Here is a 14,220-nt window from a genome sequence, read left to right on the forward strand (position 1 = left end):
GGACAAAATAATACCTACTGTATGGGATTGTAATGATGTGTTAACATATGTAAAGCTCCTTAGAACAGTACCTGCCCTATGATACAGGCTTGGTAGATATTAAGACTTGCTATTATGTGGTGATTCTGGATCTTTCCCCATCAACTTTTTATAGATCAACATATGAAGAGAAATATGAAGATGATTGTGATGGGTGCTTGCAAGTTTAAAAAAGTGACCAAATGCTCAAATGGGTTAGTATAGGAAATCTTTACCTCAGGTCTTCTTATTCCAAGTGACCACAAACCCCTTGAAATTGAGACAGAGTTTTGGTAAATATTTGTAAAGTCATTTTATAAAGTGGGCAAAATGTATATGTTACTGAAATTATCAAGTGCACATAACTTCAAAAAGATCTAGCTCCACTGGTCTGGAATAAAAAGATATAACAACTGGGAAGGAGCTTGTAGAAAATTAGTGTCCAGTGATAGGGAAACAGGTAAATTGTAGCATTTCCTGTGGTAGAATAATATTCACTTAATAAAAATTTTGTTTATAAAGAATCAAAAGAAGGAAAAATGTAAATGATAATATTAAGCAAAAGTTACAGTTATGAACAAAAGTACTCACAAATGTTAGGAGCTCTGTATGAATCCCATTAGAAAAGACAGGGTTTGAAAAGACATTTTTCAAGGATCATATCCAAAATGTTGTTTTCATTGGCCATTCAGTGAAGAAGTAGAAAGGTGTAGCCACATTTGTCCAGCATCTACTCTTTACCAAATACATACGTTTTTGTTGAGTTTCTGTTTATGCGTATATATTTCCTTCCTCAGACTTTGAAGGTGACTTACATAACTTGTGTTCACTCATGGGGGAATCTTTTTTTTGTTTTGTTAATCCTCACCTGAGGATATTTTTTCCATTGCTTTTCAGAGGGAATGGAGGGGAGAAAGAGAGGGAGGGAGATACATCAATTGGTTACCTCCCACATGCACCCCGAGCGGGGCAGGGAGAACCTACAACTCAGGTATGTGCCCTTGACTGGGAATCAAACCTGAGAAGCAGGATCAGAACCTCTCAATATACCCACGAGATTTCTTTGGGAGTTTCAGCCATTGTTTTCTAGGTAGGACAAACATAGAAATCATATAGTTAGTATAATGCATGGCTGTCATTACAGTAATTATGCAGAATATCTAAACAAAAAGATCATTATGACCATAATACATTATTATATATGGCTATATAACTTTCCAAACATTTTTCATCTGTTGATGTCTGATCCTCAGCCTTTCTATGTTGCTATATACATACCACTTAAAAATGTAGTTATACTATATATATCATATAACCTCTTTTTTCTGTTGACAGTAGATCTTGATTATTTCCTCCAACTTAGCAAAGTTTCATAGTATTCCCCTGCATGGATGTTCTGAATGCATTAAGTCAGATTTTGGGCACAGGCTATTGCCCGAGGAATTGTTTGTACATCCTGTCTGCTCCTATGTCTTGACCAATTTTCCAAAGTCCTGAGCCCATGAAGAATGCTCTAGTCTTGGACCATGTGGACCATTCTCAGTCCTGACAGGTGGGAATGGAGGGCAAAGGATCTGACCTGGGGACGACTGAGTAGTCCAATTTCAAGCTCATAGCAACATCCCCAGAACTGGGTGGTGAAAGAAACCTTTCTGCTGAAGGACCGGGGGGTTTTGGGTGAGTGTTTGGATTCCAGGTGTATGGGGCGTGGATTAGCTTGAGTCATGATGGCATCAATTAAACATGATCTAAAGATTCCTTTTCCTTCCCCAGCTCTGGCTTTTCTGGACTCTGCTTCTACAATAGAGGAACCCCACAGAGCACTACTTAGTTCTTGCAATTATAGAACCATGGCTGATGTAAGTTGATATTTCTCTCTCCTTGAAATACAGTGATTTTTAGTTCATGAGAACCTTTTCCTTAATTATGCTAAAGCTTTCTACCTAATAGAACCCCATCCCTGAACCTGCTTCTCAGAGCCCTCCCGACGTACCCTTTCCAGTCGGTGTCATATTTGTTGAACACGTCATTCCACATCTCCTGCAAGCTCAGTCTTCTGTCAAGAACAGTAAAGGAATGGAGTCTTTTGTGGGAAGTACTTGAGCTTCTGTCAAAGAGTTGCTCAAAGAAACAAGTTAACCATTAGCACTTTTACTCCTATACAAGGAAAACCAATGATGGATTGATTTTATCTATCAAAGCACAGACAGGGTTTATATAAGACAAGGAGGAAAGAGGAGAGACTGAAAGACTAGAGATTTTGGAAATGACAGATTCCACTTTTCTGGCCAAGGTGCTGATTGGCAGGAGCTAGGAAAGAAGCCAGTCGGAGTCCTGTTCCCTGAGATGGCTGGATGGCCACATAGCAGGCAGTTTCAGTTGTGTATTCTCTGGAAGAGCTTTGGTGTTTCGCTGTGGCATGTCCATGGCAGGCTGTCTTGGTCGTGCCCTTTGTTATCACCTCCATCTTCGTGGCACCAGGGCTGTAGCATTTCCCTTCTCAGAATCTCTCATTCCCTTGTCAAGTCTGTGGTATGAGGAGTTAGTGATGAGGGTCCCGTTGGATTACATGGGAAAGCTTGGAACTTCTTCACAAACCTGAGTTTTCCAGAAGGTTCAGGTGGAATTTGGGACTTTTTGTTCTCAGCCTAAGTCTGTGTGCGATCATATGCTTTGCGAGGCTTTCAGGATTACAGGGAGAGTGAGGGGTTCTTTCCAGGAATTCCCTAATTGATGAACATGTGCCAAAGTCCATTTTGTCATTGACCAGGACATGCAGTCTTCGGCAACATTTGTTATGTGCAGTGTCCTATATCATTGTCCTCCAACTTGGGGACAAGGAAGGTGTTAAGCAGCGGGTGGTTGATGTAACAAGCAGGTGATCCAGATTCTTAAGTACGATTACAAGGATTAAGGAAATCTTTAGAAATTTTGTTCAACCTACGTGTGTAAATATAAGAGTTATTAATCTCATATGGCCAAATGATAAACTGAATTGTAGCTAATAAAACATTTTATGTATTCATCATCATAAGACACAATTCTTAGAATGTAATCTAACAGAATGATTTACTTGAGGTTTAATGATAATCCTTAGTGGAAGTTGTTTTTCTGAAGTAGAGATTTTGTAGTTCCTTTGGAGAAAATGTTTTCATTTTTGTTTTCCGTATTCCTAAAGGTAAGAGGTGGCATAGCAGTTCACATTTATAAAGGATTTCTGAGGCGGGCACAGAGCAGGGGATGTGTGTATATACACCAGTAAACTCTCTTTCTCCCCTGCACTTTTTCTTCAATAGAAGAGAAACTGGGATTTTTAAAATATATTAGCAGACAGTTCTGGAGAACTGAGTTATCTCACAGTATCCAGGAAGTTTTTTCTGCTGTCACAGGATTCTTCCAGAACATGTAGACACTCTGCTTTAGTCATACTAATTTCCTTACTTTTTCCTACCTGTATGTATCACAGGCTTCCAGCCCAACAATAAAAATTGTTATATTTTCCCCTTCTTGTGGTTTATCCTTCACAACCTCTTTTTTCCTCTTGGAAATATTTTCTTAAATTCTTTAATTTCATAAGTAACTTGAGGATTTTTGGTTTTAGGGGTTGGTGACTTTCAGGGATGTGGCCATCGACTTCTCTCAGGAGGAATGGGAGTACCTGGACCCTGCTCAGAGGGACTTGTATGTGGATGTGATGTTGGAGAACTATAATAACTTGATCTCACTGGGTAAGGTCATCTGCCTGAAATCATTTAGAACCTCCTCTCTGCGACATCAGCTTTCTTCACTGGGAATTACAGGGCTATCTTTGAACAAACCAGGTGGATTTTTTCTTCCCGTTCTCAAAGGAATGTTTTGATAATTGTTGGGTTAGAAATGGGTTCATTGAGCACTTTGATCTTCCCACCCCTCAGTGAGCTTCAAACTTTCCTGTGACCCTTCCTGCAATGAATGACCTCTCTTCTTTAATGACCAAGGAGTTGGATTTATATTATGGGGCATTTATTTCATTGTCAGAGAAACCAGATTTCATACTGTGTTTAACGTCAACATTTCTATAAATGATCTGTGTCCTTGCTACTCAAAGTGTGGTCTTTTTGTTTGAGGAACCGTAAGAAGGCCAGAGCAAAGTAGTGGAGGAGAGAGTATCAAGAATTAGTGAGGAGACAGGCAAGGCCCAGATAATAGCCAGTTTTGTTGGTTTGCGGGGAGAATGTAGGCTGTTTCCTCAGTGATTGGAAGCCATGACTTGGTTTATATGGGGTTTTAACTTTTTTATTGTTAAGCATTACGTAAATAAGTAACATCAGCTTCTCTGGGGCTGGTTAGAAATGCAGCTTGTCAGGTCCTACCCCAGACCTGCAGACAGAATCAGCATTTACACAAGATCCCCAGGTGATTTTTATGAACATTAAAGAAGCACTGCTCTTTGTTCTTTTCTGACCCATACACAGGTAGTATACCTAGGGTGGGGACCAGGGTCCTGATACACTCTAACTTTCAAAAGAGCCTCTTCACTTTAGATAGGGCTGGATTAAATGAACAGAATTCATTTCTTACTAAGTAAATGCATTCCTTTACTTACAACAAATTTAGAGTAAAAATTTACAATTTGAGCACAACAAATTTAGAGTAAAAATTTACAATTTGAGCTAACTCCTAAAAACATCTCATGAAACTTTGTTTTCCTCTTAGCAAAGTAACAGCAGTAACAATAACATTAACAGTTCACACTGCACTTACTATAAACCAGGCTTTGTTCTAAGAAGAACACATATATTAACCTATTTAACTTTCACAGCGTCCCTGTGAGGTAGGTGCTATTTTATTTTTATTTTTTTTATATGTTTTTATTTTTTAGAGAGAGAGAGAAACATTGATGTGAGAGAAACATCAATCGATTGCCTCCCACATGCACTCCAACTGGGGATCAAACCTGCAACCTGGGCATGTGCACTGACCAGAAATCAAACTGGCGACCTTTCGGTGCATGGGACGACACTCAACCAACTGAGCAACACCATCCAGGACACAGGTAGGTACTATTTTTATCTGAGGCATATATAGTTTAAGTGACTTCCCAAGGTCACACAGCTGGTGGGAGGCAGTGGCAGTGATTGGACATAGGAAGTCTGGCTCCAGAGTCTGGATTCTGTTTGCTCTAAAGAGGTGGAGCCTGGATGAGTTTCAGACATGATCATTTTCCTATCTATGTGATGTCATGGTCTTTATTCCCATCGTCCTTCTCTTCTCTGAAGTCTTTATCAACGTCATTTTACCTTTACTTTATTGACAATTATCTTAGCATAGTCAGGTGTGGCGACATTATTGGAGCAAGGAGGAGAGTCCTGGAAGGTTGTGAGGGGAGGACCAAGAGAGTGGAATCCAGGAAGGCAAAGGAAGGAGGGAACCAACATTGTAGGAAACAACCTCGCAGGTCACAGAAGAGAAGCAGGAACATCTGGGGTGGTGTTTGGAAAGATCCCTACAGAGGTCCAAGGCCTGCAGAGTGAAGGCCTGACACCTGGCAGGAAATGGAGGTCTCATTTTGGGCTAGAAAAGGAACTTCATCTTGATCTCATTTCCCACACTCCTTGTTTTTCTTCTCACATTCCCCTCCCATTTCAGTGAGGAAGATTTTTTTTTTTTTTTTGGAAGATTTTTTTTTTGTTTCCAGTGTAACCATTTTGCTTATATGTTCGATTCATCTGCTTTCTAGATCTTTTGCATTTCTCTCTGTGTGTGAGTAAATATATGCATTCATTCATAAATTCTGCAAATATTTTTGTTGTGTTTTTTTTGGTTAATTCTCACCTGAGGATATTTTTTCCATTGATTAGAGAGTAGAAGGGAGTGCGGAAAGAGAGGGATACATTGATGTGAGAGAGACACATCGATTGGTTGCCCCCCACATGCACCCTGACTGGGGTTGGGGATCAAAACTGCAACCCAGGTACCTGCCCTTGACCCGGAATCGAACCCATGACCCTTAGGTGCACAGGCCATCACTCTAACTATGAAGCCACACCATCCAGGGCTGCAAATATTTTGAGTGCCTACTTCCAGCCAGGCATTGTACCATCATGAACAAGATTGATAACTTGCCTATTCTCTTGCAGTTTGTGTAGTCAGGGAGAAATATAAAACAAGTAAGTAACTAAATAAATAAATAAAATCTTGTAATGGAACATGCTGTTTAGGAAAAATAAAGGACATAAGAGAATAGAAAATAATGGGAATTGATAGGGCTAACTGATAAAGTGTTCAGGGAAAGCTTTCCTGAGTAGACACATGAAGTGGGATCAAATTATATGACTATATGGGGGAGGAATATATCAATCACCGTCAACAGCAAGTGCAAAGGCCCTGTGGTTGGAAAGGAACTTTACTGGAGGACCTGTAAGGCCAGAGCAGAGTTAGCAGTGGAGTGTGTACTAAGCAATTAGTCAGGCCTGGCCGGGCGTGGCTCAGTGGTTGAGCATCGACCTAGGATCCAGGCTATCAGGGTTCGATTCCTGGTCAGAGCACATGCCCAGGTTGTGGGCTCGATCAATGACTCTCTCATCATTGATGTTTCTATCTCTCTCTCTCCCTCTCCTTTCCTCTCTCTAAAATCAATAAAGATTTTTTTTTTTTTTTTTTTTAAAAAGGAAATTAGGAGATACGCAAGGGTCAGATAATACACAGTTTTGCCATTGTTGTTTTAGGAATTTGGATTGTTTAGTCTCTTTCACTCTGGAACAGTTCCTACATCTTTCCTTGACTTGCATTCCTTGCTGCTTCTGAAGATTACAGGTCAGTTGTTTTGTACAGTGCTCCTCAGTGTGGGTTTGTCTGCTCTTTCCTCATGATTAGATTTAGGTTATGCATTTTTTGACAGAAATATCACAGAATTCATGCTGCATTTTCCTTGCATCCTGTCAAGTTGTGCAAATGATTTGTCAATACTGTTGATGCTTCCTTTGTGCAATTAAGATCATATCTGCCAGCTTCCTCCCTATAAAGTTAATCTTTTTTCCTTTAATGAGTATTTTGTGAGAAGGAACTTTGAGACTATTCAGTATTGTATTCCCCTTCAAACTTTCAGTTTATTTATATGTTGGATTTCTAGTCAGTGGGTTGTCATCTATTTTTCCTATTATTTATTAGTGAAGCTTAAAATTTGAACTTGTTCCATATTTAACCACTGGGAACCCTGTCATGGTGGCTTCTGGTCCTTTGGCATGTCTCCACCTAAGCACTTCCTTATTTTCTGACACAACATGTTTCAGGCTCATCTTGCACTTTCCCTGTTCCAGCCTTAATATCAGCCATTTCTTCCAGGTGCTCTGGTTCCTTTTTGTCCATGGTATTTAGAAGCCAAAATCTGGGTACTAGGTTTGCTCATTGCTGCTGAGGGGTGGCTGCTCCCAGACCCTCTCAGTGGATGGTACTAGCAAATATACTTATATACTACATACGTACATGTACATGCACACACATTTACATCAATATATTGAAAACCTTGAGTTCACACAGACATCTCCAATTCCAACTCAACACTAAAAACATTCAAGTACCAAATAATTATAATGCAAGCCCTTATATGGCAATTCAAATTTATTGAATTATTTTTTGATGCTAAGTTGTACAAAACTGTGCTTCAAGCATGGAGCTGAGCTAGGACTAACTTTAATTAATTTTAGTTCATTTCTTGTTTCAAATTAGATTTTAAAAATCTTTCTTTGCTCTAAACTTCCCACATGGCCACTGATGGGCTAACCTCTTTTAGTGTATCAGGATTTGAGCTGGGTGGTTGTATTACAGCTTTAGTTAGTTTTGTTTCACTTCTTGTTTGAAATCCATTAGAGCCTTGGAACTAAATAACTGGTCAAACTGCAAGATGTTGTCTGCTTTTTAGCCCAACACCAACCACTCAGAAAAATTCCTGTGAAGGAGAATTATTTGGCTTAATGAAGTTGTTTTCTAATGTGGAGATTTTCTAGATTCCAGTTCATCATGACAGTCATTAAAAGTTCAGCTGGAATCACACCTGGGCACAGAAGAGCTTGATTGATGCAAGGGTACATTTTGGTTTAGGGGACCATCTACACAGCAAGATGAGGGACTTGTTAAAGTGATCTTTGTTGAATCCTCCAGAAAATTGTCAAATCAGAACAGTAGGGTCACAAGAGTTGAAAAATCAAAATTGAATTTGATGAGGAGAGACTTGTTGCTTAGGAGTTCAGTAAGTCTAATCTAACTTACTTAGGGGTATTATTTTCAATTCATCTTTTATTTTTACTTTGGAGGACATTTTTCTGGTAGAGGAAATAAAATGTGTGGTTTTCTTGTTTTCTTTCAGATTTGGAGTCAACATATGAGACCAAAAATACCTTTTCAGGAAAGAACATTTCTGAAATAAATTTTTCCCAATGGGAGGTAAAGGAAAGAAGTAAAACCCTTGGTCTTGAGGCATCCATGATCAAAAATGATTGGAAGTGCAAAAGCAAATTTGAGGGACTACAGGAACATCCAGAGGAATGCTTCAGTCAAATGATAATCAGCTATGAAAAAATGCCCACTTACAAAAAAAGTAAATCTCTTATTGCACATCAAAGTATTCATAATCCAGAGAAACCCTATATTTGTAAGGAATGTGGGAAGACGTGTAGTCATGGTTCAGAACTCGTTCAACATGAGAGAACTCATACAGCTGAAAAACACTTTGAATGTGAAGAATGTGGAAAAGACTTTTTTAGTGCCTGTCAACTCACTGTGCACCAGAGATTTCATACTGGTGAGAAACCCTACAAATGCAAGGAATGTGGGAAGACTTTTAGTTGGGGATCAAGTCTTATTAAACATAAGAGAGTCCATACTGGTGAGAAGCCCTATGAATGTAAAGAATGTGGGAAGACCTTTAGTCGTGGCTATCATCTTACTCAACATCAGAAAATTCATATTGGTGTGAAATCTTATGAATGTAAGGAATGTGGGAAGGCCTTTTTTTGGGGCTCAAGCCTTGCTAAACATAAGATAATTCATTCAGGTGAGAAACCTTATAAATGTAAAGAATGTGGGAAGGCATTTAGTTGTGGCTATCAACTTACTCAGCATCAGAAAATCCACACTGGTAAGAAACCTTATAAATGTAAAGTATGTGGGAAGGCTTTTTGTTGGGGTTATCAGCTTACTCGACATCACATAATTCATACTGGCAAGAAACCCTACAAATGTGAGGAATGTGGGAAGAGCTTTAATTGTGGTTCAAGTCTTGTTCAACATGAGAGAATTCATACTGGTGAGAAACCCTATGAATGTAAAGATTGTGGGAAGGCTTTTAGTCGTGGCTATCACCTTACTCAACATCAGAAAATTCATACTGGTGAGAAACCTTTTGAATGTAAGGAATGTGGAAAAGCCTTTAGTTGGGGTTCAAGCCTTGTTAAACATGAGAGAGTTCATACTGGTGAGAAATCCTATGAATGTAAGGACTGTGGGAAGGCCTTTGGTAGTGGGTATCAACTTACTCGACATCAGATATTTCATACTGGAGAAAAACCCTATGAATGTAAGGAATGTGGGAAGGCCTTTAAGTGTAGTTCAAGTCTTGTTCAACATGAGAGAATTCATACTGGTGAGAAACCCTATGAATGTAAAGATTGTGGGAAGGCTTTTAGTCGTGGCTATCACCTTACTAAACATCAGACAATTCATACTGGTGAGAAACCTTTTGAATGTAAGGAATGTGGGAAAGCCTTTAGTTGGGGTTCAAGCCTTGTTAAACACGAGAGGGCTCATAGTGTTGAGAAATCCTATGAATGTAAGGACTGTGGGAAGGCCTTTGGTAGTGGGTATCAACTTATTCGACATCAGATATTTCATACTGGAGAAACAACCTATGAATGTCAGGAATGTGGGAAGGCCTTTAAGTGTGGTTCAAGTCTTGTTCAACATGAGAGAATTCATACTGGTGAGAAACCCTATCAATGTAAAGATTGTGGAAAGACTTTTAGTCGTGGCTATCACCTTACTCAACATCAGACAATTCATACTGGTGAGAAACCTTTTAAATGTAACAAATGTGGGAAGACCTTCAGTTGGAGTTCAAGCCTTGTTAAACATGAGAGAGCTCATACTGTTGAGAAATCCTATGAATCTAAAGAATGTGGGAAGGTCTTTGGTAGTGGATATCAATTTAGTGTTAATCAGAGATTTCATATTGGTAGGAAACATTATCAATGTAAGGAATTTGGGAAGACTTACTCATGACTCAAGCCTTGTTCAACATTATAGAACTCATAGTAATGATAAACCCTGTGAATGTAAAGAATGGAGAAGCCTTTATATGGACAACTTACTCAACTGGAACGATATTGGTGAAACTTTATGATTGAAGAGATATGAAAACATTTTTTTGTGTATGGATAAGAGAAATCTTATTCTGAAGAAAACTTATGAATGTAGGTAATGTGCAAAAGCCTCACCTGTGTATGGACAATTTGCTTGATATCAGGAAATTCATTCTAGTAATATTTTTAATATAAGGAATATGAAAAGGCCTTTAGAATTTTTTTTATTAAACATCAATTTATACTGATTTGAAACCATTTAAATGAAAGGAGTGTATCTTTGTTCATTACATAGAGTCTGATAAGCTTTGCAGAATTTATACTTACTAGAAACACTTTAAGGAATGTGGGAAGAACCTAAATTCAATTCAGTTCTTGCTCTGCACATCAGACTTTAAACGGCTGTGAAATCCTATGAATGTAAGGAATGCAGAAAGGATTATAGATGTGGTAAGCATCTTAGAATACATCAGAGAATTCATCCAAATGAGGAACCCTTTGGATTAGAATGTAGGAACAATTTTAGATAAGTGCTACTCAAACTGTTGTCTGGAGACTAGTGCCAGTCCACAAATTTGTTACCTGTCCATTATGAGATAAATGCATCTTCGCCCCTCCTACCAGTCTCTGTGTGGTTTCTTTTTATCCTTAGTCATAGACTTTTGTTCAGCTAGGTTTCAGGCAGTTCTCAATGATGCTTGTATAGTTTAGTTGTAACTTTAATGTGGGAGAATTTGAGTACTGCACTTACCTATGCTGCCATCTTGACCATAAGGCCTGGGATAACTTTATGAGTGTTATTATAAAGCCAATCTTAACTGCAGAGAAAATAAGAAATGAACCCACATTTTCTATGTCCATGTTCAGAGTCAGATGTGTCTGTGATTTTATATATTCTTCATTCCTGTGACAAAGGTGTTGTGGCCCCCAATTTAAAGAAAAGTTTTAAAAGGTTGGAAGGTTTAATTACGGGGAATAGAACAGTTCTGGCAAATGTAAGAGTGGGAAAGGATGGAGAGGTAGATTCAAAAGCCCAAGAAGAAAAAGGAAGGGGAAGAGAATAACTCAAAATATAGTAAAAACGGGACATATCACCACCATCACTGGAGTCATCAACTCTCTAATCTTGAGATTAAATTAAAGGCTTATTAAGATCCCTGTCAGAGGGAAGGAGGGTGGGGGACTGGATGAAAAAACGTGAAGGAATTACCCAAAAAACATACATAACACATAGACACAGAATACAGTGTGGTGAAAGCCAGAGAAAGGGGGGTGGGGGCTAGGTCGAGGTGGGCAAAGAAGGGGGAAACGTGGATAGAAAGGGACTTAGGAACAATGGGCATGTGATGCAGTGTGCAGATAATGTTTTATTGAGTTGTACATTTGAGACCAGTATGGTTTTGCAAACGAATATCACCCCAATAAATTCAAATAAGTATGCCTAAATAAAACCTTTAAGCAAATTAAAGAAATAATGAAAAAAGATTCCTGGGGCCACAAAGCCACTTTTTATGACAATTTAAAATGGAGAAAAAGATTCATATACCAGCAGACCTCTGACACCTGGATGATGAGCCTGTCATTGCCAGGGCTTGTGCCTGAGGGTGTGAGTTATAGTTTGGGAGCACCATGATCTCATTTCCCCCCAGTGCACCCACTATGATGTCACTGGTAGCAATGACAGTCTTCAAGGAGAATTGAGAATATCTCAGAAACTTGGCTCAGGAAAAATAGTAACAAGCAATTACCGACTAGTGCTTAATGAGAAAACCCAGAGAGACCAATGTACTTTGTAGAGAAACATTCCTGTGATATGGGGAAGCAGCCACTGTCTCAAGAGGGGGTTTCAATGGCTTGTGTGCAGAACCTGTGGAAGTACAGTGTCAGCAACTAACTCCCATGTGCTTGTGCTGACACTTTCATCTGCCACTTTTCTTCTGACTCCACAATCTACTCACCTCACCCCCCTGATTACACTGGTCTATGTTTACCGTCTGACAGCTGAGGCCAACTTAGTTTTTCAGCAGCCAGGGATTCGCTTTACTTATTAGCCCCACAGGGGCCTCTTGTTTCCCCATGCTGAAAGAGATTGCTTTTAAAAAGTCCAGCCTGATATCTAAGTGATACACCAAACTTGGACCAATAGAGTCTCTTATCTGCCAGGCATTTTTCTCTGTACTAAGTATAAAGCAGGATTTGGCAAGTACTTTTTTTCCGTAAATGCCAGTCAGTATTTTAAGAATTCGTGCATTACAGGGTCTCTGGCACAACTACTGAACTCTGAGGCTGTGGTATGAAAGAAGCCAAATTATGAAATCCATAATTTTCAACTGTCACAAAGTAGTATTTGTTTTTTTATTTTTTCCAACCATTAAAATAATGTAAAAGCGATTCTTGCTCTTTTCTTATTGGCCAGAGCCATATACAAATAGGTGGTGGGTTGGATTTGGCCTGAGAGCTCTAGCTTTCTGACGAATAGATGATTAACCAGTCAAAATTCTTGCCATAAGAATCCGGGCATTTTATTTGACTGATGGAAACCTACATAGAATAATCCAAATATAAATAAACATAATATTACACACTGTGATGAGTAACAAGGAAGAAGAGGCATTTTTTTAGAACAAAAAACCTCAAAATTTTTATGGGGAAATAAGAAATATTAGCTTAGTTTTAGAAATTTTCTTAGGATATTAAGACTAAAAATTTTATTAAAAATGAAAAATCTTCAATTGAGCTGCCAAACCACTGCCCATAGAATACAAGATCTTTCTAACACATAAAAGGTTTCACAATCAGAAAAGCTGAAAATACTCTTCTTTAGTTTTAGATGAGTTGTACAATATGAGATATTGTTCAATTAATACTCTGGGACCCCGCCAGGCGTGGCTCAGCGGTTGAGCGTCGACCCAGGATCCAGGCGATCGGGGTTTGATTCCCGGTCAGGGCACAGGCCCGGGTTGTGGGCTTGATCCCCAGTCAGGGGCGTGCAGGAGGCAGCTAATCAATGCCTCTCTCATCATTGATGTTTCCCTCTCTCTCTCCCCTCTCCCTTCCTCTCTCTGAGATAAAGATTAAAAAAAGAAAAGAAAATAGGAGTTTGAAGAGATATATGCACTTCCATGTTTACTGCAGCATTATTCACAATAGCTAAGATAAGGAAACAACCTAGGTGTCCATCAGCAGATGAATGGATAAAGAATTTGTGGCATATATACAGTGGAATATTACTAGGACATAAAAAGAAAGAAATGCTGCCATTTGCAACAGCATGGATGGATCTCGAGGGCATTATGTTAAATGAGATGTCAGGCAGAGAAAGATAAATACTGTATGATATCATTTGTCTGTGGAATCTAAAAAAGGTGAACTGGTAAAAGCAGAGAGAAGAATGATGGTTACCAGAAGCTGGGGGTTAGGGGAATTGGGGATGTGTTAAGGGTACACATTTAGAGCTAGTAGATAAGTAAGTCCTGGAGAGATAATCCACAACATAGTGGTGATAGCAACATTGTATTATAAACGTAAAAGTTGCTAAGAGACTAGATCTTTATTGTTTCCACCACAAAAAGGAAATAAAAATTAGGTGAGGTGATAGAAGTTTTAACTATAGCTAAGTCGGTAATCATATTGCAATATATAAATGTATCAAATCAACGTGTTGTTTATCTTACACGTTATAGGCCTATTGTATTTCAATAAAAAGAGCAAGAATTACGTGATGTGATTCCTTAGTTTGAACTCAAAGCAGAATTTTATTCAAGATATATAGGGGAAAACGCTATGCGATACTATGTTTTCTCTAATTTCCTGCCAATGCAAGAAGACTAAAGCGAAGGAATAGCGGAGAATTTTGCTGCTTCTGTTC

General features: G+C 38.9%; 1 protein-coding gene across 1 annotated transcript; it reads left to right on the top strand.

Annotated features, from left to right (window-relative positions):
• Nucleotides 1-152: 152 nt before the first annotated feature.
• ZNF283 (zinc finger protein 283) lies at nt 153-10,972 on the top strand. Its single transcript, XM_087826747.1, is given in 7 exon segments — nt 153-233; nt 1,792-1,877; nt 3,620-3,746; nt 4,880-5,053; nt 8,363-10,268; nt 10,270-10,332; nt 10,334-10,972. Coding segments are annotated over 7 exon segments (2,424 nt in total). The 5' UTR covers nt 153-229; the 3' UTR covers nt 10,398-10,972.
• Nucleotides 10,973-14,220: the final 3,248 nt, after the last annotated feature.

Source organism: Miniopterus natalensis, chromosome 18 (genome assembly GCF_054644295.1).
Source record: "Miniopterus natalensis isolate mMinNat1 chromosome 18, mMinNat1.hap1, whole genome shotgun sequence".
NCBI lineage: Eukaryota > Metazoa > Chordata > Mammalia > Chiroptera > Miniopteridae > Miniopterus > Miniopterus natalensis.